Source organism: Tachysurus fulvidraco, chromosome 9 (assembly GCF_022655615.1).
Source record: "Tachysurus fulvidraco isolate hzauxx_2018 chromosome 9, HZAU_PFXX_2.0, whole genome shotgun sequence".
Classification (NCBI taxonomy): Eukaryota; Metazoa; Chordata; class Actinopteri; order Siluriformes; family Bagridae; genus Tachysurus; species Tachysurus fulvidraco.
In genome coordinates this window covers 26133546-26161027 of record NC_062526.1, presented here as the reverse complement: position 1 = coordinate 26161027, position 27482 = coordinate 26133546, and the positions used below count along the sequence as shown (strand labels likewise).

The window sequence follows — 27482 nt, the reverse complement described above, 5'->3', positions numbered from 1 at the left end:
GGACAAGTAAGTTGTGGACATTAGTGAGTTGTGGAGTTACAGGAGATCTGTAATTCTGTAGAGTTGTTACAGATGGTGAACTGCTTATTAACACATCATTAACTGGTGTGTTCATACAGGCTGCAGTCTGAAAGGAAATAGATGGATTGAGATCACTGCATACACAGGAGACTCGGTACTGCTGCCCTGCTCCTGCACTGAGCTCCACAGAAAACCTGAGACATTCACATGGGAGAGAAGTACAGATGGAAATAACTTTGCACAGATATCTCCTGAGAGTGATGAGTACAAAGAGAGATTTCAGCTAGTTAATGATCACTCTTCAGGAAATCTCTCCCTGCTCATATCACACCTGACTGAACAAGATGGAGGACTTTACATGTGTGATGTTAAATGGGATGAAAACAGATTCATCAGTCTCACTGTTAAAGGTAAATGAGTCATTTTTATTCACAATGTTATTTCAGTGATAATCTCATGTCAGATTAATCTGCTTTTGTAACATCAATACAATAGAGTTGTTAAGGTGAGGCAAAGGTGAATGAGGACCCAAATGCAGTAAAGAGATTTAATGACAAAAAACAAGAAAACAGGTACATAGACAGGCAGGCAAAACAAGACTGAATGCAGAGCTGACAGGAAACAGGAACATTGAAACGACTAGCACCAGCGAAGTGAACAAACAGAGAATATATAGGTTACAGGAACCAATGACAAAGCAGAGACAAAGACAACACACCTGGAGGAACGATTGAGTACAATTAGTGTCCATGGTAACAAATAAGTGGGCGGGGCCAACAATTAACAGCAGGGAATGACAGCAGACAGAAACAAGGAAAACACAGACAGACTCATTACAGAATGAGTGGCTTCCAGAGGCTCCCAAGTCTGCAGAAACCAGTCCAGGAGGGTGGAGCGAAGGCGCAACCAGGGTGGGAGGGTCGAGTTCGTGTAGTGGCGGCACCAGCCGAGCAGGAGGCCAGGGCAGCACAGGTAGAGCAGGAGGCCAGGGCGGCGCCAGCGGAGCAGGAGGCTAGTGCGGCGCCGGCAGAGCAGGAGGCCAGGGCGGCACCGGAAGAGCAGGAGGCCAGGGTGGAGCCGGAAGAGTAGGAGGCCAGGGCGGGGCTGCAGGTGGAGACAGAGACCAGAGCAGAGCTGGGAGCCAGGGTGGTGCCGCAGGCAGAGCCAGAAACCAGAGCAGGCCTGGAGACCAGGGTGGTGCCACAGGCCGAGCCAGGGACCATAACGGAGTTGGTGGCCAGGGTGGTGCTGGAGGCGGAGCCCGAGACCAGAGCAGTGTAGGAGACCAGGGCGGTGCCGCAGGCAGGGCCAGAGAACTGAACAGGGCTGGAGACCAGGGCAGGGCTGGAGACCAGGGCAGGGCAGCCGATGTGCTCAGTGAGCTGGCCGTGATTGCAACCCATGGTGATGCTGGGGGTGCTCTGAGCCTGTAAACAGGGACAGAAGGTAGAGGGGCTGGCAAATCCAGTGAAATAAAACACAAGACAGATAACACAGGAAAATCGGTTGGTTCAGGCCAGGCAGAGAGTTCAGGGAGCTTGGGTGTAACCATGTCGACTGCGTTCTCTGACTCAGTCATTTCGGTCAACCCGGCTGGTTCGGCTGGTTTCATCGACCCAGCTGGTTCCGTCGACCCGGTCAGTCCGGTTGGTTCCGTCGACCCGGTCGATTCGGCTGGTTCTGTCGACCCGGTTGGCCCATCTGGTTCCGGCTGGTTCCGGTGACAAGTTCGGTCCGGCTGGTTCCGGCATCCCGGCTGGTTCCGGCGACCCGGCTGGTTCCGGCGACCTGGTCGGTCCGGCTGGTTCCGGCGACCCGTTCGTCTCAGCTGGTTCCAACGACCCGGTCGGTTCAGCAGGTGAGGCCGACGGCTTAGGGATGCCGGCCGGCCAAGCCGACCTCATCGGGGTATCCGCCAGTTTGGAGACCAGCCGGTTCGCACGGGCTTCAGCCGAGCTTGCTGGTACGGTAGCCATGTGAACCGGCTCGGTCACAGGTGTGCACGGGACTGGGCTGGACGGAGGCACTGTAGGGCATTTGGGCATCCGTGGCTGGTTCCGCTCCGTAGCCCACGGACCCTGATGCTTGCTGCCCCCCCCCCCCCAAAAAAAAACATTTAACGCTGGCTTCCGTCTCTCCGCTGCCCATGGTTACACAAACAGGCAGGCAAAACAAGACTGAACGCAGAGTTGACAGGAAACAGGAACACTGAAACTAGCACCAGGGAAGTGAACAAACAGAGAATATATAGGTGACAGGAACCAATGACAAAGCAGAGACAGAGACAAAAACAACACACCTGGAGGAAAGATTGAGTACAATCGTTCATGGTAACAAATAAGTGGGCAGGGCCAACAATTAACAGCAGGGAATGACAGCAGACAGAAACAAGGAAAACACTACAAGAGTAACCTCTTCATTTGTATAAATTTGAGAATTTTTTTTTTCTGCTGTTAGTGTCCATGTAAAAAGCCTCTAAACATTTTTGTCTGAGTCTGTAGAAGTGTCGTGTGATGAAACTACATGTCTGCAGCACAATGTTATTTCAGTGATAATCTCATGACAGATTAATCTGATGTTGTAACATCAATACAATATGTTTGTAATGGCCACCAACATGCCTCTTTATAGGCTCTTGGTCATGTAACTGCAATTAGCGCAACGCGTGACACCTGTTCACACCTATTTAAGTCACAGAGTTTCGGCAAGTGGACAAGGTCTGTGTCAGAGTAGAGCAGTAACACGTAAGAGAGCACGTAGCATAGTTAGAAAAAGAGTTTCAATTGAGTTTCAGTGCGGTAATATGAGAGTTTGAGCGAGGAGTTACTGTATCACTGTACCTGCTCTACGCTTCAGTTGCACAATTTGAGGAACTTAGTATCTGCGGATCGAATCCCGCTTTGGGCGAGCCGCTTCATCAAAAGCATTTCATTATGCATCATCATTATTTTCTGGTCATAAATGTAAATTTACACAGTGGTGTGAAAGTCTTGGCTCCCTTCCTGATTTAAATTTTTTTGCATGTTTGTCACACTGTAATGTTTCAGAAGTAAACACAATGAAGGTAAATGAAGGTTTTTATTATTGTTACCTGTCGCCCCCCCATTTTCATGATTTTCGCCTAGATGACATACCCACATAAAAAGTGGTACAGCTCCCATATACTTTGACACACAGAGGTGAGCTTGGTCTCATTGGAAAGAAGAGAGTCTCTAGTTTCCGACACAAGTGTCAGCTTGATTCTAAGCCTTACTGACACAGAGTTATAGAGGCTAGAATGGAGGGTGTTTATTTCCGTCTGAGTTGTTTACCTGATAAACTGATTACATACATTGCTGTATTTAATGCTGGTTGGTAAACAACAACTGAGGGCCATAGCCACATGTCTTGGCTTTCACCAAAAAAAAATGAAGTCAAAAGACTCAAAAATGGATTTTATATGAATATTTTTCTATGGACATGTCCGTCTGTTCAGGTTTTTCTTGTTTATTTTTTTTTACTGTATAACTTTGTATAAAAGGACTGCATGCTTAGTTCAAAAGTCCTATAACAAAGAGAACCCCTCTGCCTATAACTCTGTTTTGAAAAAATGCCTGTAAACTGACACCCTGAGGTGTGAGAGTGTGAAACGTTCGAGAATTGCGCAATAAAGCTGAAAAAAATTAATATGCGCACGCTTATTGCACAGCCCGAACTCACCAGATGTATCATGTTGCATCTCGTTGGAATCGTCTCCTTATTGGCTAAAGAGCTATGATGCTCGCGAAACATCAAATCGCTACTGGACGGAGCAAATGTCAGTCAAAGGGCGGGTCACCCACATAGCATGGAGAGACCTCATTGGCTTCTTAGCTGCCTATCTCGGCCGCACAGGCACTGGTTGGCTCATGCGAGGGCTTGTTTGATTCGTCACATCCTCGACTACAAATCTGACGCGTTTTGAAATTTTGGTATGTGTCCAATGAGACGTAGGAGTCCAACAAAGGGCGGAAGTGAAGCTTCGTGTTCAGTTTCCGGTCAAACACATAATTCTTGTGAAGCGAGCAAAGCGTTTTGGATTAAAAGGATTACATTTTCAAGTTTTTTGGACTCTCGGGGATTTTTACAAGCATTTGTTTTGGAAAATACATTAACATTAGTGACAATGTGAAGAAAGGGAAATTTAAAGACCAGCGTTTAAAAGTGAGTAAACAGATCGAACTAGCGCCACCTAGTTCAATTTTCTATCAAATGTTTAAATTACTATAAATCATATTATGCTGTGTGTGTGCGCTTAATAAAATCCTGAGAGTCTAAGCTTTCAAACAATATATAATTTAACCGTGTATTTAGAGGATTTAATGCTTAAAAGTTACAATGAAGTTACAATGAATTTGATGCATTTTCGCCTCCTAGCGGTCGTGGCTCGGTACCGAGACGTAGGCCTCTAACAGGTTAAGGGAAAACAAAATCTAAACCAACATGTCCCTATATGATTCAAGGAACACAGGATAAGATGTTACTATCCTTTGTGCAAGCATTTCCAAGAGTTCATGAACAGAGAACCTGAAGAAATTTAGGAACGCATCATCAGTAGTGTACCTTTGGTTCCTAGGGTGTTTCGGCCTTTCACACTATACACCCTCCCCAGAGGCGGCCAGCGACAGGGTGATCAGTCCTACGCTTGCGTTCCATACCCAATTAGTCATAGGAGTTGCCTTGTTGTTAATAGCCAACATCCCAAGGGACTATGCATGGCAGGGGCATCCTCCTCCCTGAGTCAAACATCCTTGACCGCATACCTCCTGATCCTCTCACTTCGGGGCCCAGCTAGGGTCTTTCCTCTTCATCCAGAGCCATTGACTGCTGCCTTCTGCCGCCTCCGATACAGCTCTGATTGCCGAACGCTGGCTCTGGCCCTTAATTCCCAGGTCTCTAAACAGTCTGGTCATAGATGTTGCAACAAAACATCTGCAGCCCACCTCCACTGGTCGGACTTCTGTGTTCCAGCCATGATGTCGTGCTTCGGCAGCTAGATCGGCATAGCGCAGATGTTTTCGCTCATAGGCCTCATCTACCGAGTCCTCCCAGGGTACTGTGAGCTCAATAATGAAGACCTTCTTTAGCGAACAGGACCAGAGCACCATGTCAGGTCTTAGGGTGGTGGTTGCGATCTCCGGCGGAAACACAAGTTGCCGCCCAATGTCAGATAGCATTTTCCAATCGCGGGCCAAGTGCAGCTGGTCTCGCTCTGATGGTGTAGAGCTGCTCTTCTGTGGTTTTGCCCCTTCGCGGACAAAAGTCGTCCATAAGGGGTGTGATGCTGCTGGGGGTGGTAGGGAGTTAGTGGCAACTCGTTTGTCTTCCAGGGCAGACGCAAGGTTTTTTAAGACCTGGTTGTGACGCCAAGTGTAGCGTCCTTGGATGAGGCTTGTTTTACACGCTGTGAGAATGTGCCTGAGGTTAGCTGGCATGGAACAGAGGGCACATTCCGGATCTTCACCATACCATTGGTGAAGATTATCTGGTGTTGGAAGGACGTCATATGTTGCTCTGATGGAAAAGCTCAACCGCATCGCTTCCATGGCCCACAGTTCCTTCCAGCTGATCTTCCTCTTTTCCACACTGTCCCATCGAGTCCACTGTCCCTGTTTGCCAAGGGAGACTGCCTTAGCCCAACTTGCAGCCTCCTGCTGATGGCGTACATCCTGCACTACCATCATCCGCCGCTCTGGTGCAGTGGCCTTACTCCAGACAGCACGGCTAGTTAGCCCAAGGCCTCCTCTTCCTTGCTGGACATGCCCCACAATGTCAGCATGTCTGAGGGCTGCTATTGCCTCCTGGACTGCCTTTCCTGGCCTCCATTTGTGCCCGGTTGCCAAGGTCGGTGCATTATTGCTCACCACTGGGTCTCGAGATTCATTCAGTGTCATCTGGAGCCTGGTTTTTGCACACTTGAATTCCTCTGTTAGACTGGTGAGGGGCAGCTTGAGGACACCATCTCCATAGAGGCATATGGTGGTAAGGCATCGTGGAACTCCGAGCCACTTCTTTAGGTAGGCTGTGACTCCTCTTTCTATCTTCTCCACTATTGAGATTGGAACCTCATACACTACTAGGGGCCACAACACCCGGGGTAGGAGACCAAACTGCAGACACCAGGCCTTTAGCTTTCCAGGTAGCTGGGTATTGTCGATGGACTGTAGGCTACTACTGATGTCTTTGCGCAGCTGTTGCACCTGGTCTTTATCCTTCAGGCTTGCATCATACCACCTTCCAAGGCTTTTTACTGGCTGCTCAGACACTGTTGGGATTTGGACATCTCCGATGAAGAATTTCAGATCAGAGAGTACTCCCTTCACAATCGAGATGTTGCGTGACTTGGATGGATTGATTTTCATACGGGCCCAGCGGATGTTTTCCTCAAGTGTTCTGAGCAGTCTCCTGGTGCATGGAACAGTGGTGGTCAGTGTTGTAATGTCGTCCATGTAGGCTCTGAGTGGAGGGAGGCGGAAACCAGAGTCGACTCGCTGTCCACCAGCAACCCATTTTGAGGATCTGATGATAACCTCCATTGCCATTATAAATGCCAACGGAGAAATGGTACATCCCGCCATTATACCTACGTTCAGGCACTGCCATGAGGTGGTGAACTTTGAAGTGGTGAAGCAGAACTGCAGATCCTGGAAGTACGCCTTCACCAGGGTTGTGATGGTGTCCGGTATGTGGAAAAATTTGAAGGCAGACCACAGGAGTTCATGGGGCACAGAGCCAAATGCATTGGCGAGGTCGAGGAAAACTACATGGAGATCCCTTTTCTCCATTTTGGCCATTTGGATCTGGTGCCAGATCATGCTGGAATGTTCCAAGCAGCCAGAAAATCCTGATATTCCTGCCTTCTGTACGGATGTATCGACGTACGCATTCCTTTGCAGGAACACGGCCATCCTCTGGGCAATGACCCTGAAGAAGATTTTACCCTCAGCGTTCAATAAAGAGATTGGCCGGAATTGGTTGATGTTCACTGCATCCTTCTCCTTAGGGATCAGGACCCCGCCCGCCCTACGCCACACTTTGGGTATTATCTTCTTTTGCCAAGCTGTTCTCATGAGCCTCCAGAGGAACCTCAAGACGTCTGGTGCGTTCTTATACACTTTGTACGGGACTCCATTTGGCCCCGGGGCTGATGCTGTTCTTGCCCGTCGAACTATGTCTTCCACCTCTTTCCATGTCGGAGGGCTGGTCTCAATATGATGTTCCGGGGGTTCTATGGGTGGGATATCTGATGGAATGGCCAGATGTTGATATCGTTTTGGGTCAAAGTTTGTTGTTCTCAGGTGCTCCTCTAGGTCTTTCTTTGTTGTTTTTAGAGCGCCACTTTTTTCCCTCGTGAAGAGTCTTTTGAGGAACTTGAAGGGGTCTTTATAGAACCGAGTTCTAGTTTGCTCTTTCTTCCTTCTTCGTTTCCGTAGGTTCTCTGCTTTACGGAGGGATGCCAACCGGGTTTTGATGTAAACCTGAAGTGCCTCTATACCCTCCTTTTCCTCTTCCGAGGCCTTCTTCCACTGTTTCTTAAGCTGTCTCCTTTCTTGAACGAGGCGCTTGAGTTCTTGTTGCCTCCTGGAGACTGGTGGGGTTGGAACCTTTCTCCCGCCTTTTGCCTCTTGCACTCCAAAGCGTAATGCCCCATACTCATCAATGATGTCCCCCATCCTCTGCAATTTCTTCTCCACTGTCCCTCGAAGTTTCTCGAGGGTCAAGGTAAGATCATTATGAAAGGGTGATTGCCCCCCTGTTAAAACATAACTGTGGTTTATCACACCTGGGTTCAATTTCTCTAGCCACACCCAGGCCTATTTACTGCCAAACCTGTTCACAATCAAGAAATCACTAAAAATAGATGTGACTCAACAAAGTGAAATAGAATATCCACAAAATATCCTCAAAAGCTACACGTCATGACGAGATCCAAAGTAATTCAGGAAGAAATGAGAGAAATAATTGAGATCTATCAGACTGGAAATGGTTATAAAGTCATTTTTTAGGCTTTGGGACTCCAGCTAACAACAGTGAGAGCCACAAATGGCTAAAACATGGAACAGTGGTGAACCTAACCAGGAGTTGCTGGCCAACCAAAATTACCCCAAGAGTGCAGCGACGACTCATCCAAGATGTCACAAAAGACACCCCACAACAACATCCAAAGAACTGCAGGCTTCACTTGCCTCAGATAAGGTCGATGTTCATAACTCCACCATAAGAAAGAGACTGGGCAAAAATGGCCTGCATGTCAGAGTTCCAAGATGACAACCTGCTCTTTTTCTGAGCAAAGAGAACATAAAGGCTTGGCTCAGATTTGCCAGAAAACATCTTGTTGAGCCTGAAGTCTTATGGGAAAACACTCTGGGGACTGACGAGACAAAAGTTGAAATTTTTGGAAGGTGTTTGTCTCATTACATCTGGTGTAAAAGTAAAATATCATACCAACAGTAAAATATGGTGGTGGTAGTGTGATGGTCTTGGGCTGTTTTGCTGTTTCAGGACCTGGAAGATGTGCTGTAATATATGGAACCATAAATTCTGATGTCTACCAAAAAATCCTGAAGGACAATGTACGGCCATCTGTTCGTGACCTCAAGCTGAAGTGAACTTGGGTTTTGCAGCAGGATAATGATCCAAAACCCACCAGCAAGTCCACCTCTGAATGGCTGAAGGAAAACAAAATGAAGATTTTGAAGTGGCCATTGAACCCCCTCCTAGCTCACTCAGGGTAGTAAGAAGGGTTAGTGTGGCTGCCCGTGCCCCCCGTCTAAGACTAGGGAGGCCGGTCGGTGTACCCGGGCCTGGTGCCTGAGGGCTGCAGTTTCTATGAGTGTCCCATTCAGGAAGGCTCCCCTACTGCGTGCCCTGCTACCTCCGGCGTTTCAGGGAGCAGTAGGGTCTGTGCCTGCACCTCTTCCTTGCACAGATCTCCCTGAGTTGGCACCTGCCAGTTTCAGGGCACCCGGGAGGTCTGTGCGAGGTTGACACCACTATCAGACAGCCAGGCAGCGTGGAAACTTCTGCCAGGTGTGTCTCAGTGGGTCCTGGATACCATATAAAAAGGCTAAAGAATCCAATTCTCCTCCATTCCTCCACGCTTCCAGGGTGTGCTGCCCAACATTGTTGGCAGACACCAGGCGGTGTTCCTAAAAGAGGAACTTCTCTCACTCCCGAGGAAAGTGGCCATAAAGCATGTTCCCCTCCCAGAGCGGGACTCCGGCTTTACAGCCGATATTTCATATTTCATTCCCAAGAATAGGGATGCGGGGCTGCATCCGATTTTGAACCTGCAGTCTCTCAACTATACTCTGAAGACTTACAGGTTCAAGATGCTCATGCTCAAGGTTATCATGTCCCAGACCAGGTCCAAAGACTGTTTTGTGACGATGGACCTTGAGGACGCTTATTTTCACATAGGCATTCTACCAGACCACAGGAAGTTCCTCAGGTTCACTTTTGGGGGTGAAGTGTACCAGTATTGTTCTTTCTTTTGGTCTAGCCCTTTCACCCCACACATTTACGACACTGTTGTGTCTTCAGGGCATCCATGTAATGAATTACCTGGACGACTGGCTCATTCTGGCCCAGTTCTTTCTTTTGGTCTAGCCCTTTCACCCCACACGTTTACGACACTGTTGTGTCTTCAGGGCATCCATGTAATGAATTACCTGGACGACTGGCTCATTCTGGCCCAGTCGAAAGCTATGGCGGCCAGTCATCGAGATGCTGTGCTTGCCTATATGAGGTCTCTAGGCCTCAGGTTGGACCCAGAAAAATGTGTGCTTTCTCCTTTTCACAGAACCACCTTTCTGGGGCTAGTTTGGGACTCCACCACAATGCGGGCATGTCTGTCTCCCGCTCAGGTGGCCTTTTGAGCTGGGGAGCGGCCTAGAATGTCCATCCTGCCGAGGGTCTATGCGAGGGCCTCTATCTCTTATAGCACATAAACTGCCTGGTGATGAGGGCTGTGTTTCTAACAATTTCTTCCACACCTCAGGGCTGCCATGTCTTAGGACGGACAGACACACTGCGGTGGTTCCCAATATCAATCATCAGGGCGGTCTGCATTTGCACCTCTGTTTCAGGTTGGCACAGCAGATTCTGCTCTGGGCAGAGACCAGGCTCCTTTTTCTGAGAGCAATTTTCATCCCAGGGCATGTAAATAGGGAGGCAGACTTCGTGTCGAGGTAGGTGCTGAGGCCCGGGGAGTGACGTCTCCACCCCCACGTGGTGGAGTGAATTTGGTATGGATGTGGCAAAGGCTCCATCTGTGCACCTACTAGTTGCCCCTCGTTGGCCTTCTTGAGTTGATTCATGCTCCTAGCCTCCCTCCTGAACGGCACTCCATGGAGGTTCCCGTCAGAGAGGATCTCCTCTCTCCAGTGCAGGGGGCAATCCTAGACCCACGCCCCAAGATGTGGAAGCTTTGGGTCTGGCCCATGAGGAGGACCAGTTCCTGACTCTATGAACTGGTCCTCTTCATGGGCCAGACCCAAAGCTTCCTGCCACTAGGAAGCTGCATGCTCTGAAGTGGAGAATTTTTTGCCTCTGGTGCGATGAACACTGTCAGGATCCAGTTCACTGCCTGGTTGGTACAGTGCTGGAGTTCCTGCAGTCTTTTCTCGGGGCCTGTCCCCATCTACGTTAAAGGTGTATGTGGCCGCCATCACTGCAAACCACAAACCTTTCCTCGGGGCCTCCTTGGGTAGGCACCCTCTTGTCTCTCATTTTCTGGGTGGTGTCAGGCAGCTGAGGCCTTTTTGCCTTTTTGTCTGTCTTCAGGGCCCCGATGAATAAGGGTAATCCATCTTCCAAGCAGCGCCTGGCACACTGGGTAGTGGAGGCCATTAGCTCAGGCCTATGAGGTGTGCGGTCTTGCTTCACCTCTCGGCATCAGGGCTCGCTCCTCAGGAGTTTTGCCTCATCCAGTGCCTTGGCCAGGGGCGTTCCCTTTGAAGATGTTTGTGCTGTGGCAGATTGACCTTCTACGCACACTTTTATCAGGTTCTATAACCTGGACTTGGATGTATGTAACCCGGTTTCCTGAGAAGGGAATGAGCTGGCCAGGCCCCGGGCATCCTTTGTAAGTGCATTAAAATAGTACAATAGTAATACTACAATAGTACAATTATTACCCCCCCCCCCTTCATAAAAATGTTAACCTCTTCATTTGTATAAATTTGTTGTAAAATGTGTTTTTTTTCTGCTGTTATTGTCTGTGTAAAAAGCCTCTAAACATTTTTGCCTGAGTCTATAGAAGTGTCATGTAATGAAACTACATGTCTGTAGCTTGCCACAATATTGTGACATGATTTGTCTGTAGTTGTGTATGATGTAATGTGTTGTTTTATAGGAAATGTTTAAAAATCCCATTTCCTATTTTCATTTTAATTTGACTGAGCACTTGTGGATAATAGAGAGTTTTAATAGAGACATTTTTTTTTATTAAAATTTGATTATTGGACACAAGTTAGTTGTGGACATTAGTGAGTTGTGGTGTTACAGGATGTCTTTAGTTCTGCAGACTTGTTACAGATGGTGAACTGCTCATTAACACATCATTAACTGGTGTGTTCATACAGGCTGCAGACTGAAAGGAAATAGAGAGATAGAACAGATCACTGCATACACAGGAGACTCAGTACTGCTGCCCTGCTCTTGCACTGAGCTCCACAGAAAACCTGAGACATTCACATGGAAGAAAACAACAGATGGAAATAACTGGGCACAGATATCTCCGGAGAGAGACGAGTACAAAGAGCGATTTCAGCTGGTTAATGATCACTCTTCAGGAAATCTCTCTCTGCTCATATCACACCTGACTGAACAGGATGGAGGAGATTACAGGTGTGATGCTAAAGGGGGTGAATACAGAGACATCAGTCTCTCTGTTAAAGGTAAATGAGTCATTTTTACTTATATTACTTCAGTGATAATCTCATGACAGATTAATCTGATGTTGTAACATCAATACAATATGTTGATTTTTGTTCATTCTCCAGCTTGCAGACTGAATCAACAGACAGTGGATGTGACTGGAATCGTGGGACAGTCTGTCCTTCTGCCCTGCTCCTGCTCTGAACTACAAGGCAAACCACAGACTTTCAAATGGGGCTTTTATAAAGGATCTGATGTCATAAAGATCTTCCCAAAGCAGCAGACAAATCTCTACACAAACAGAGTTCAGGTCTTTAATGATCATCCTCCAGGAAATCTCTCTCTACTCATATCACACCTGACTGTAGAGGATGGAGGATTGTACAGGTGTGAGATCGATGAAATGACTACATACATCTACCTTACAGTGAAAGGTAAAACACCCTTCAATTGATTATACAAGGAAATTATATATTTTTTTTAATTATTACTGCTTTGTAATAAAAAGATGTGAGGTACATTTATCAAACCTTGGTGACAACCCAGTCAGCAAATTTCCTTTGGCCCAGATTTGGGCCAGATAAACAGCTGAGCTGTGGCCTAGATTAGTTTGTGTTTGCCGGCCCAGATATGGCCCACATCGCTTTTGCCAAAACTGAACCAAAGGAGAATGAGCTAAATGTAATTTTATGTGGCCCAAATATGGCACACCTCTTCTTCGCCACAACTGAACCAAAGGAGTGCCATAACTCCACCAAACAAGAGCCAAATAATACAATTTAATGTGGCCCATATGTGAGCCTTTTATGCAATTTTAGTATGGTTGAGTTCTGTTAAAATCTAATGGCCCATATGTACACCACATGCAGCTGACAGTATGTAAATGTCTTATTAACTCAAAGGTAAATGAAACACTCAACAACAAATGTACTAAAAATAATTTACTATCGACAAGTGATTAAATACTTACAGCTTTAAGAGTAAACATTTACGAATACATTTAAGCATAAATAATTACAGCTACTCAATTGTACTTAATAATTTAAGTGGAATTCAGTTGAAAACATTAAGAAGAAATAATAATATAAATAACATTCAAAGAGTCTTAGACTATTTATTTTTATACATGTTTTAAAGCATGTATTAATGTTTATATTTTATGAGTAATAAAAAGCGATGGAAAAAAAAACAGAGTAACTTGTACAGAGAACTTTAAAGAGAAATCGATGAAGTTAAAGAAACTTGAAAGGTAAGTTGAGAAGTGTTCTATTGAGAAGCTATATGCTCTGAAGTGGAGGTTTTTTCGCCTCTGGTGCGATGAACACTGTCAGGATCCAGTTCACTGCCTGGTCAGTACAGTGCTGGAGTTCCTGCAGTCTCTCTTTTCTCGGGACCTTTCCCCATCTACGTTAAAGGTGTACGTGGCCGCCATCACTGCAAACCACGAACCTCTCCATGGGGCCTCCTTCGGTAGGCACCCTCTGGTCTCTCACTTTCTGGGTGGTGTCAGGTGGCTGAGTCCTTCCTGCAGACCACAACTTTCTTCCTGGGACCTCTCTGTGGTCCTGGAGGGGCTGCTGGAAGCCCCCTTTGAGCACATGGAGTCAGCCTCTGAGAAGTTTCTGACCCTGAAGTTGGCTCTGCTGCTACCCTTGGCCTCTCTCAAGAGAATGGGGGATCTGCAGGCCTTGTCGATAGCCCCCCACCTGCCTAGAATTATTCCCCTGGCATGTTAAAGGTTTTTCTGCACCCCGGGGCAGGATATGTCCCTAGGGTGCCCAGGATGGCTGGCTGTGCAGTCATACTGTGGGCCTTCTGTCCCTCACCCCATGAGTCAGTGGAACAGGAGAGGCTGCATTTGCTTTGCCCACTGAGGGCCTTGAGGACTTATGTCCACCGCTCTAGCTCGTGGAGTAACTCCTATGCCCGTTTTATCTGTCTTGGGGGCCTGGAATAAGGGTAATCCAGTTTCCAAGCAGCGCCTGGCACACTGGGTAGTGGAGGCCATTAGCTCAGGCCTATGAGGTGCACGGTCTTGCTTCGCCTATCGGCATTAGGGCTCACTCTGCTAGAGGTATTGCCTCATCCAGTGCCTTGGCCATGGGCGTTCCCTTTGAAGATGTTTGTGCTGTGGCAGGTTGGCCCGCACACCTTTATCAAGTTCTATATCCTGGACTTGGACGTGTGTAACCCGGTTCCCTGAGAAGGGAACGAGACGCTGTATCACTGGCCAGGCCCAGGGTATCCTCTCATGCTTCCTTCAGACAAATAGAGGCTGGAGTAGTGTGACGTAGATGCCCTTATATAGACTTACTGGCGCGTAATCACTCAGTCACGTGTCCTTCCTGAGCCATTAAATCGGCGTGTGTGCGCACAGAGCTTCAGACACAACTTCCTCACAAAACCATTCCTATTGCGTCTCAGGGAGCCAGCTTACATGCGTAACCTGGTGTAGTTCTTGCTGCTAAAGGTGGTCCAAAAAATTATTAGGTTTGGGGCAAACAATTTTTACACAGGGCCATGTATGTTTTGTATTTTGTTTTCCCTTAATAATAAAAACTTTAATTCAAAAACTGCATGTTGTGTTTACTTGTGTAATCTTTGACCAATATTTATGTGCATTAAAATAGTGCAATAGTACAATAGTAATACTACAATAGTACAATTACAACTCCCCTTCCATAAAAATGTTCTCTTCATTTGTATAAATTTGTTGTAAAATGTTTTTTTTCTGCTGTTATTGTCTGTGTAAAAAGCCTCTAAACATTTTTTGCCTGAGTCTGTAGTGTCATGTCTGTAGCTTGCCACAATACTGTGACATGATTTGACTGTAGTTGTGTATGATGTAATGTGTTGTTTCTTAGGAAATGTTTAAAAATACATTTTAATTTGACTGAGCACTTGTGTATAATAGAGGGTTATTAACATTTTTGATTATAGGACACAAGTAAGTTGTGGACATTATTGAGTTGTGGAGTTACAGGATGTCTAGTTCTGCAGAGTTGTTACAGATGGTGAACTGATCATTAACACATCATTAACTGGTGTGTTCATACAGGCTGCAATCTGAAAGGAAATGGAGAGACAGAAGAGATCACTGCATACACAGGAGACCCAGTACTGCTGCCCTGCTCCTGCACTGAGCTCCACAGAAAACCTGAGACATTCACATGGAAGAAAACAACAGATGGAAATAACTGGGCACAGATATCTACTGAGAGTGATGAGTACAAAGGGAGATTTCAGCTGGTTAATGATCAATCTTCAGGAAATCTCTCTCTGCTCATATCACACCTGACTGAACAGGATGGAGGAGATTACAGGTGTGATGTTAGTGGGGGTGAATACAGATACGTCAGACTCACTGTTAAAGGTAACTAAGTCATTTTTATTTATGTTACTTCAGTGACAATCATATCTGCCCCACATGCAGCTGACCATATGTAAAAGTCTTATTTACTCAAAGGTAAATGAAACCCTCAACAACAAATGTACTCAAAACAATTTAATTTTGACAAGTGATTAAATAATTACAGCTTTAAGATTAAACATTTAAGAATAAATAATTACAGCTAATCATAATTTAAGAGGAATTCAGTTGAAATCATTAAGAAGAAATATTAATAATATAAATAACATTCAAAGAGTCTTAGACTATTTATTTTTTTAAACCAAAATTCATGTTTTAAAGCATGTATTAATGTTTATATTTTATTGAGTAATGAAAATCCACAGAATTTTTTTTTTAAATCAGAGTAACTTGTACAAAGAACTTTAAAGAGAAATTGATAAAGTTAAAGAAACTTCAAGTGTGTTGATGTGCAGGGACGTCTCTAATGAGGGTCGGCAATGTGTTGTTGTACCTCACATTTCTTCAGTCGATCCCTCCTACCCACCCAGGTCTCCAGCGAGGTGCAACCATTTAATGATGTTGAATGCAATGTCTTTATTTGGGGCTTTTGCAGTAAGGGGATTCTGCCTGACTGCCCCTGCAATAAGGATGAATTTAAATAATGCTAGCAGCAATACAACCTGGAAGTTAGAGCTGGAGGATAATGGAAAAAAAAAATCATTAAATATGAATTTTTCCTTTAATATTTTAATATTAACCATTAACAATTTTTTCCCCAGTATATTTTCAAAAGGAATTGCAAATTGTATTTTTCAGTATGTGGGCCATAATAATAGCATAATTTCTTATGACAAATTATTTATATTTTGTTTTTAGAATATATTTTTAGAATAGATGAATTCTGCTTTCCAGTTTAGGACCGCCGTGCCATGCACGGCACGGAAGACAAAGTGACCACTAGGGGATGAGCCAGAAACAAGCCTCATTGCAGCTTTAAAGCATTAAATCCTCTAAAAATGCAAAAAACCTATTTACCTAGTAAAGTTTATACTCTCTCTTATACTTAAGATTTTCTTAAGCCCACACACAAAGCATAATATGATTCATAGCCATCATACTATTTGAAAAAAATTTGGAGAAAACTGACCTAGGTGGCGCTAGACCAGTTTTTCCCTTAACTTTAGACGCTTCCCTTTCTTCACTGGGGTAATATATTCCAAAACTGGAACTGGAATCTGTAAGCCTTTTAATCCAAAACGCTTTGCTCGCGCCGCAAATATTCCGTTTGTGTTCCGAAAACTGGGAACAGTAGTGCGCCACCATCTAGTTTTTCGGCTCTAACTTCTCATTGGGGGTTTCAAAAATTCAAAATTTATGTCATATTTATAGCCCAGGGCCTAACGAATCAAACAAGCCCCCACGTATAAGCCAAAAGTTTTCACAGCAGACTTGTAGACAGAGAGGCTTTGTGTGTTTTAGGCCTTTTAAACTGAGCATGCAGTCTTTTAATTCAAAGTTATATAGTAAACAGGTACACAAAAACACATGACCGGACGGACATGTCCGTAGAAAAATATTTTTATTGAAGCCATTTTTGGGTCTTTTGACTTGAAATTTTTTTTGGTGAAAGCCAAGACATGTGGCTATGACCCTCAGTTGTTATTTGGTCCCTAACATGTTCCAGAGAAATAAGATTAATCAGTTTATCAGGTAAACAACTCAGGCGGAAATGAAAAGCTTCCATTCTAGCCTCTGTAACTTTGTGCCAGTAAGGCCTAGTCAATCTGACACTTGTATCTGAAACTAGAGAATCTCTTCTTTCCAATGAGGCTCACCCCTGTGTGTCAAAGTATGTGGGAGCTGTACCACTTTTTGTTGGGTAGGTCATGTAGGCGAAAAACCTGCAAAAAGGGGGTGAGGTCCTGAAGAGGTTAAAAAAAGACATGCACACTTTAATGTAAAAACACACCACCACAGATAGCATAAATGTCATGTTTGAGTCGAAAGACAACGAAAAAGATTCAAATAAGTTTTTTTTACTAATACAAAATAAACTCAAACACAATGATGACAAAATACATAAGTCTCTATGTGCAGACGACTGAGAAACAGATTCCAAGGGACCGTCTGCAAAGTGCAAATCTCGAAAAGCGAATACTAAAAAAGTGTCAATAACTTCGCTGTAATACACTGTACTGTCACCAAATTCAGGAATTCAAATTCAATTTTAATTAAACTGTATTGTTAAACTGAGGAAAATATTAGCTAATTTGACCCCTTCCTCAATTAAACTAATAACTAAACACTTAATAACATGCAATATTGACACATAATGCTGCATATTTCAATTATATGACATTAAAGTGCCAATCACTTACCTGAACGTCGCCTACACAGTCGAGAGGAAAGCAGAAATGCCGCCCGCTGCCCGTGTCTCAGTCAAATTCACGCTGTAGTCTCACTCCATCAATAGGAGGGAAGATGCATAGCAACCTGAGGTGTGGAACGGCGGATTTCTGCCGCACTTGATTTCTTAATTCCTGAGTTTTTCCACGTATAAGCCAAAAGTTTACCACAAGTCTGTGTTTCTCACTGTGTGCCATACCTCAACCACATATGGTTCTCATGTGTTCGTTGTTATCTGAGCCATATACCTCAAAATGAGTTGTGAACCAAGAGAGCATTTCCCGCAGATTTTAAAGTTATGGCAAAACAAATATGGACACAATTTGGCCCATATCTGTTCAGCAACGCCACATCTAGATAATACCTAAATGTGGCTCAAACGTAATTTCTATCTGGGAAAACTGTACTATAAGAGACAAAATATGAAAACCATAAGCATTTCTCTTCTGTCCTTCGTCTGTTTTTGTGTTTAGGATTATGGATTATCTGAGTTTGTGTTCTGACCTGCTTTCACTTCTCACTACGATCCCTGGATTGTCTTTTCCTTTTGATGTTTCTCCAGATTCTCTTATCTACTTCCCTGTTGCCGTGGTAATTGTGATCTTTCTGCATATTATCGTGGCTGTGGTTTACTGCACAACCATAAAGAAAGGTACGAACACCTTTAAGCTTTTGTGAGGAGTTTATTATCTACTTCCCACCGTATTATCTGAACGACCTGAGCTTCTTTTATTGATTGTTCTCTCCAGGTCCTGGTACAGTCCATTACAGCAAAGGTGATGGAGAGGAAACAGTGAGGCTGCAGTAGAGCTCAATTCACTGATCCATCAAAAAATTAATCAAGAGATTTTTTCAGAAATATTCCTGCATAAGTAGTTTAGTAAATTCATTAGCTTCATTTCTTATTCACGGTTTGTTCTCTCCAACCGTTTTAGACTTTCAGCTTTCCTTTTTATGCTTAATAATATTTTCTAAATCATGGAATATGTGTGGTTAGATTTAAAGGTGTATCATTTATAGGGTTTATATCCGAGACTCACATGCTTTTGAAGCCTGTTTCACTTTTACAATATATGCATCATTAAAAACTAGACACATTGTATTATTTCTTCACAAAATGTTGTAATGTTCTTGGTTCTGGATTGTAAATGCAATCAGAACTGAGGTGTTCCTCAGAGACAATAAATACATCTGTGTCACAAAAATTATTGTAAGCAACTTTTCTACCAATTCAACCAGGATTTCTGTAAAGGCAGATACCTGATCCACCTACCAAACCTTCATTCATGTCCCTCAGCCACAGTTCTGCTTTCAAACCATCTGTTAAATGAAGGAACTGGATAAAGAATTCATCATCTGTTTCTTTAGCTGTCTTTCAACAGATCCAGGTTCTTTTTTCTCAGCATTTTTTCCTCTAGCATGCTCGGTTAAAGTGTTTACTCTTTTAAATGTTGAAGCTGGATTGATCCTGAGCTCATATTACCATCACTGTGAAGTTTCCCATGATTTCCTGTCCAAAAACATGATGGTAGATGGATTAGTGACTCTAAACCATGTAACATCATGTCATGACCTGGCTCCTTCTTCATGGTGTATTCCCACCTTATTCCCTGTGTTCTTGGGAGAAACTCCATATCCACCACAATACAGACCAGGATAAAGCTCTTGATGAGTAAGAGAAGGGCTGAGGTTACACCAGCACTCTGGTAAGTGTGACATCTGCTGGTGGGATGGAGAAATGTCCAAAGTCATCAATACATGATGTTACCACCGTGCCGTCCACGGCACAACACGGAAAATGACCACTAGGGGATGAGGCTGCATCAACTTCGTTGTAGCTTTTAAGCATTAAATCCTCTAAATACACGGTTAAACTTATTTTTGTCAAAAAATTTTTTATCAAAGCTTAGACTCTCAAGATTTTTTTAAGCCCACACACAAAGCATAATATGATTTATAGCCATCATAGCATCAAAATTGGTAGTGAACTGAACTAGGCGGCGCTAGACCTGTTGTTCCCTTACATTTAGACGCTTCCCTTTCTTCACTGGGGTAATATTTTCCAAAACAAATGCTTGTCAAAAATCCCCAAGAGTCCAAGGAACTGGAATCTGTAAGCCTTTTAATCCAAAACGCTTTGCTCGCCTCACAAATATTCCGTTTCTGACCGAAAACTGGAAACAGCAGTTCACCTCCGTCCTCTGTTTCGGCTCTCACTTCTCCCATGAGGCTTCTAACACTACACTGTTGCATGAGATTTGTAGTCCAGTGCCTACCAGATTAAACAAGCCCTCACTTGAGCCAATCGGCGCCTGTAGTGCAGAGACAGACGGCTGAGAAGCCAATCAGGTCTCTCCATCCTAGGTGGGACACCCTCCCTTTGACTGACAATTGCTCCCTCCAGTAGCGATTCCATGATCCGGGCGGGACCTTTACAGCTCTTTAGCCAATAAGGAGACGATTCCAACGGTATGCAACATGACACATCTCTGATGGGTTTATTGCACAATTCTCGACTTTTTCACACTCTCACACCTCAGGGTGTCAGGTTACAGGCCTTTTTTCACAGCAGACTTCTAGGCAGAGAGGTTCTCTTTGTTTTAAGCCTTTTAGACTGAGCATGCAGTCTTTTAATTCAAAGTTACAGTAAACAAGTAAACAAGAAAAACATGAACGGACGGACATGTCCGTAGAAAAATATTTGTATAGAATCCATTTTTAGGTCTTTTGACTTGAATTTTTTTTTTTGGTGAAATCCAAGACATGTGGCTATGACCCTCAGTTGTTATTTAGCTCCTAACATGTTTCAGAGCAATAAGATTAATCAGTTTATCAGGTAAACAACTCAGACGGTAATCAAAACCCTCCATTCTAGCCTCTGTAACTTTGTTGGGACATTTGTATCTGAAACTAGAGAATCTCTTCTTTCCAATGAGACCAGGCTCATATCTGTGTGTCAAAGTATGTGGGAGCTGTACTACTTTTTAGGTGGGTAGGTCATGTAGGCGAAAAACCTGCAAATAGGGGGCGAGGTCCATTGTAGGAGAAGACCGTCGCCACCCTACACTGGCCCAGGCTAGCTCCGGCAATCTGACTTTAAGTTTAAACAACAACTCACAAGTTAAAATTTAAAGAAGAAATGATCAGCCAAACTCATGAAGACTGGATTCAGTTGAGGTAGGTTTATTGACAGTCGTACAGACAGCAATCAACCAGCTGGTACCAGGGATACAAGTTTGTCTAGCAGACGATACTTGCACCAGGGATACAAGTTCGCCCAGTAGACAAGATTTGCACCAGGGATACAAGTTCGTCTGGTAGACGGGACCTGCACCGAAGCACTGCTGATTTTGACAAGCTTATATACAGCTCTGACATGCCCCCTCTTCGCCATAACCCCCTGCTATCCAATCATAAATCGCTGGCGCAAAAATCCCTTCAGCCTACAAGCACACAAGCTACTCAAAATATGTGGCGTGTTAACAAAAAGACTCAATATCCTCCTCGTTTTGCTGTCAAACCATTTTACATTAAGAAGTGACTCTTTCCTTTTGATGTTGTATCTCATTATTAAAGCCATTATATTCAACTTTTTCCCCACATCTTGTACATGTACATATCTTGTTCTGCCTCACTGTGTGTGTGTGTGTGTGTGTGTGGGGGGGGGGGGGGTGGTTCCTGAGTGTTTTATTTATGACCTCTAATGGTCTCGGATTCCTTTTGCTTCCTGTGGCCCTAATGGCCTGTGGGCATGTTTACATTGGACACTCAATGTATGGTTTTCTCTCCCATGTTCTTTCATTGTTCTAGTTGGGGCATAATTTGAACCTTTGATGTATTAAAATTTCCCACACCATAACAGGTTATATCTCACCCATATATACCTACTTATTCAACTACTTTTTTGTCCAGCTGTTTGCAACAGATGTTCACTTTCTTTGTGTTGAATGACACACAGACACTGAAAGAAGGGAAAACATAAGAATAACAGGCATTTGTGTATATATATATGAAACTATATATATCAGTCAGAAACCGGAGTACCCAGAGGAAACCCCCGAGGCACGGAGAGAGCATGCAAACTCCACACACATAAGGCGGAGGCAGGAATCAAACCCCCAACCCAGGTGGTGTGAGCTGAACGTGCTAACCTCTAAGCCATCATGCCCTCGTAATAATAATAATAATAATAATAATAATAATAATAATAATAATAATAATAATACTTTATTCATAAAGTACTTTAAAAACAGCCACAGCTGACACAAGTGCTGTACACCATAAAATACAGATAATTAAATACATAAATAATAAATAAAAGAATAGCAATAATAATTCATGCCTGTACAAAATCCAGAGAATAAAAATATGGTTTCAGTCGGTTTTGACACATGGAAACAGTGGGTGCCTGTCTGATGTGCAGAGGCAAATTGAGGTAAATGAGTCATTTTTATTTGCAATGTTTCTTCAGTGATAATCTCATGACAGATTAATCTGATGTTGTAACATCAATACATTAGATTAATCTCTTTATTTGCATAAATTTAAGAAATGTTTTTTTTTTCTGCTGTTGTTATTGTCTGTGTAAAAAGCCTCTAAACATTTTTGCACAGAATACTGAAGAGTATGGACAAGTGCTCTACTACTTTTTGTCCAGCTGTTTGCAACAGATGTTCACTTTCTGTGTTGAATGACACACACCATAAAGAGGAAACATTAGAATGACAGACATTTGTATATTAGACATTTTTAAGTGAAACAAATTGAATGGAGATTCCATGAAAAATCAGTCAGCCAATCATTCAATCAATCAATCAATCAATCAATCAATCAATCAAGCAATCAATCAATTGTATAATAATGAGCTTTATTCTGGTGCACTATCTCTAAAAGACCACTAGATGGAGATGTCAGGTCAGTAATGCTGTAGACTGCTGCTGACTGTCACTACTTCATGTCAAAGCTCATGAAAAATGTAAAACACAATAAAATACAGGTTTAGAAGTAGAAATGCAAAACCACACTGTTTGTGTTTGATGCATTAAAATGTATAATAGTTGATTAGTTTATCAGCATTAGATGATTAATAAGGATTCAGAACATTTGTGACAGTTCTGCTGTGCAAAAGACATGAGAGACGTCTCACTTCTATGTGGTCAAGGCCATACTGCTATTGTTGCACTTCCTGTTTTAACTGTGAGGGTGTGAATGTGAACTATAGAGTGTGTTCATTATGATGAGACACACTGCAGCAGTCGGTCAGTGTGTGTTTAGCTCTAATTCTCTCTTTGGATTATTGTGTTGGTCAGATGCCCGAGTCACATCAGCTGACTCCTCTCGATGTGGAGGAGCAGTGGCTCTACTCTGAGCTCCACCCGAGTGACCGAGCTCCTCACCCTATCTCTAAGGGAGCGCCCAGCCACCCTGCGGAGGAAACTCATTTCGGCCGCCTGTATCCGGGATCTTGTCCGTTCGGTCATGACCCAAAGCTCATGACCATAGGTGAGGGTAGTAACGTAGATCGACCGGTAAATAGAGAGCTTCGCCTTGTGGCTCAGCTCTTTCTTTACCACAACAGATCGGTATATTGACCGCATCACTGCCGAAGATACACCAATCCGCCTGTCGATCTCCCGCTCCATCCTTCCGTCACTCGTAAACGAGACCCCAAGATACTTAAACTCCTCCACTTGAGGCAGGAGCTCTCCACCAACCTGAAGGGGGCAAGCCACCCTTTTCCGACTGAGAACCATGGCCTCGGACTTGGAAGTGCTGATTCTCATCCCCGCTGCTTCACACTCGGCTGCAAACCGTCCCAGTGCACGTGTAGGTCCTGGTTTGAGGAAGGCAGCAGGACAACATCATCTGCAAAAAGCAGAGACAAAATCCTGTGGTCCCCAAACCGGATTCCCTCCGGCCCCATACTGCGCCTAGAAATCCTGTCCATATAAGTAATGAACAGGACCGGTGACAAAGGGCAGCCCTGCCGGAGTCCAACATGCACCGGGAACAAATCTGACTTACTGCCGGCAATGCGAACCAAACTCCTGCTCCGGTCATATAGGGACCGGACAGCCCTTAACAGAGGGCCCCGGACCCCATACTCCCACAGCACCCCCCACAGGTCACCATGAGGGACACAGTCGAAAGCCTTCTCCAGATCCACAAAACACATGTGAACTGGTTGGGCAAACTCCCATGAACCCTCCAGCAACCTGGCGAGGGTATAGAGATGGTCCAGTGTTCCACGACCGGGACAAAACCCACATTGTTCCTCCTGAATCCGCGGCTCGACTATCGGCCGAATTCTCCTCTCCAGTACCCTGGCATAGACTTTTCCAAGGAGGCTGAGGAGTGTGATCCCCCTATAGTTGGAACACACCCTCCGGTCCCCCTTCTTAAACAGAGGGACCACCACCCCAGTCTGCCAGTCCAGAGGCACTGTCCCCAACCTCCACGCGATGTTGCAGAGGCGTGTCAACCAAGACAGCCCCACAACATCCAGAGACTTGAGGTACTCAGGGCGAGTCTACAACTGAGCCCCCGCCCTCTGCTTCCTCAGTGGAAGACATGTCGGTGGGGTTGAGGAGAACCTCGAAGTATTCCTTCCATTGTCCGAGGATGTCCCCAGTCGAAGTCAGCAGATTCCCACTCCCACTGTAAACAGTGTGAGCAGAGCACTGCTTCCCCCTCCTTCTCCACGGCCTCACCGAACTCCTCCCAGACACGAGTTTTTGCCTCCATAACCACCAGGGCTGAAGCTCGCTTGGCCCTTCGGTACCTATCAGATGCCTCCGGAGTCCCCCGAGCCAACCAGGCTCGATAGGACTCCTTCTTCAGCTTGACGGCATCCCTTACTTCCGGGGTCCACCACCAGGTTCGGGGATTGCCACCACGACAGTTGATCAGTTGACAGCTCCGCCCCTCTCTTTACCCGAGTGTCCAAGACATACGGCCGGAGGTCAGATGAAACAACCACAAAGTCGATCATCGACTTTCGACCTAGGGTGTCCTGGTGCCATGTGTACTGATGGACACCCTTATGCTTGAACATGGTGTTCGTTATGGACAAACTGTGACTAGCACAGAAGTCCAATAACAGAACACCACTCGGGTTCAGGTCGGGGGGGCCGTACCTCCCAATCACGCCCCTCCAGGTGTCACTGTCACTGCCCACGTGAGCGTTAAAGTCCCCTGTAGAACGATGGAGTCCCCGGTCGGAGTACTTTCCAGCACCCCTTCCAGACACGCCAAGAAGGTCGGGTACTCTACACTGCCATTTGGCCCATAAGCACAAATAACCATGAGAGACCTATCCCCGACCCGAAGGCGCAGGGAAACGACCCTCTCGTTCACCAGGGTGAACTCCAACACATGGTTGCTGAGCTGGGGGGCTATGAGCAAGCCCACACCAGCCCACCGCCTCTCACCATGGGCAACTCCAGAGTAGTAGAGAGTGCAGCCTCTCTGAAGGAGTTGGATTCCAGAGCCCAAGTTGTGTGTGGAGATGAGCCCAACTATATCTAGTCGGTATCTCTCAACCTCCCACACCAGCTCAGGCTCCTTCCCCCCCAGCAAGGTGACATTCCATGTCCCTAGTGCCAGATTCTGTGGCTGGGGATTTGGTCGCCGAGGCCCCCGCCTCCGACTGCCACCCAATCCACATTGCACCGGCCCCTTAGGTTTCTCCTGCAGGTGGTGGGCCCACAGGAGATCGGCCCCACGTCGCTCTTTCGGGCTGAGCCCGGCCGGGCCCCGTGGGGCAAGACCCGGCCACCAGGCGCTCGCATACAAACCCCAGCCCCGGTTGCGCCTTACCGGGCGACGTCATGGACCTTGGTTTAACTTTACTCATAAGGGTTTTTTGAACCGCTCTTTGTCTGGCCTGTCACCCAGGACCTGTTTGCCTTGGGAGACCCTACCAGGGGCAAAAAGCCCCAGACAACATAGCTCCTAGGATCATTCAGGCACACAAACCCCTCCACCACAATAAGGTGGCGGTTCAAGGAGGGGAAGTTCTCACCGAACAAGTGAAATTTTTTGAGTTTTGGAGTTTTTGGTTTTGCTGCCAAACTGAATGTAAATAGAAACATAAACATGAGAAAATGTGTGTGCACTCTTCACGGAATGGGTCACTAAACTGCTTACCCATGTGTTGTGTTCCCACTGTCGATTCCTGCACCAGCAGTTTCTGGAATAGAAGTGTGCACCAGCAGTTAGCCCTTTCTTTGGTGTCTCACTAAAATAGAAGTGGGTTTCGCTGTTCAGAGTAAATTAACACTTGACCATGTGTGTGACAAATGATGAGAGACCTTTACATTCAAACTGACAATTTGAGAAATGTTTGCTTTTTATTGCTTTTAGTGCCTGCATGACAAGCTTCTAAACATTTTTGCCTGACTCTTTTGAAACGTTATGCAAGGAAGCCACATGGCTGTAGCTGTGTGCTGTGAGCTTAACAACATACTGCAACATGATTTGTCTGTAGTTGCGGATGATGCAGTCTTATTTAAAAATACAGTACAACTGCACACTTCTTTCTCTTTCACCGACCAGTTGTGGATATTATTGAGTTATAAACATTTGTGATTATTGGACACAAGTAAGTTGTGGACATTAGTCAGTTGTGGAGTTACACGATGTGTGTAGTTCTGTAGAGTTGTTACAGATGTTGCACATTATATCTTATGACATTAATCTGATGTTCTAACATAAGTATACATATGTATGTTGATTAGTTCATGCTCCACATTGTTAGTACATTAGTACATCAGCTTACAGCAAGAACCCCACACTAACTGAATGTGATGGTGGACAGAGTGAGAGAGAAAGAGAGAGAGAGAGAGAGAGAGAGAGAGAGAGAGAGAGAGAGAGAGAGAGAGAGAGAGGATAGGAGGCCGGTCAATGGAGTGATGATCTCATCTGGCTAGTGGAGGAAACTTTGGCTGGCACTTCTCGCATCAATGATCTGGGTTCCCATCTTGTGTAGCGTCTATTTTCCTCACAGGCTTTCTTTAAAAAATAAAAAAAAAGCACAGAAGACAATTACTGCTGGTTCATTAGCTGTCCTTACTTCCCTGTTGTGCCTGGTCTCTCTTGGGACTCTCCTCTTGCTGGAGGGTGAGTAAACTGATGGCCGCTATCCCTGGTGCTAAAGTGGCACACTCTCTTCAGCAATGACATGGAATTGAAGAGCGCTTGCTTTCTAATTGCTGTTGGCTGTGTAAGGCCAGTCACCACAGTATCCCCTAAGCTCTGAGCCAACTGCCGCTGGGGACTGCACATCTCTGCGGGAGAGGGCGTCGGCATTGCCTTGATGAGCCTTGGGCCTTGGTGTTGTCCTGAGAGACAAGAACCACCTTGTCACTCTGGTGTTACTGTCCTTTTCCTGAGCCATGGATTGCAGGGGAGTTCTCCACAGAGCTCAGCTTGTGGTTGATGAACGGGACCAGAACAGTATTTCCTTTGGTATCCTGACCTGGCTAAAGAGGTGCATCAGCACCTTTTCCGGATGTGGCTTTTTGCAAAGTATCTCCCTCGGATATCTGGTGGCATATTTCAGCAGCAGCACAATGAGATAAATACACAAGCACTTTAACGGGACCTCGATCACTGGTAGCAGGATTGGGGGTGCTGGAGATGGCTTCTGGGGGGCCATCCATTGAAACTGGAGGCTCTGCCGACATAAGTCCCAGATCTCAGCATTTATCTATGGCTAGAGGAACTGATCCTTCTTCTCCAAGTTGCACAATGAATCAACAGACAGTGGATGAAATTCTTTAATTATAAATTATGAAACAACGCT

The 27482-nt window shown here is 45.1% G+C and overlaps 1 protein-coding gene across 1 annotated transcript in view; it reads left to right on the top strand.

Moving 5' to 3' along the window:
• LOC113660576 (obscurin-like) overlaps nt 1-27482 on the top strand; it is a 75026-nt gene that overhangs the window by 20841 nt on the left and 26703 nt on the right. The window contains exons 10-13 of the mRNA XM_047818191.1: nt 120-431; nt 11625-11939; nt 12045-12353; nt 14978-15292. Coding sequence (XP_047674147.1) covers nt 120-431; nt 11625-11939; nt 12045-12353; nt 14978-15292 — 1251 coding nt within the window. The remainder of the gene's footprint in view (nt 1-119; nt 432-11624; nt 11940-12044; nt 12354-14977; nt 15293-27482) is intronic.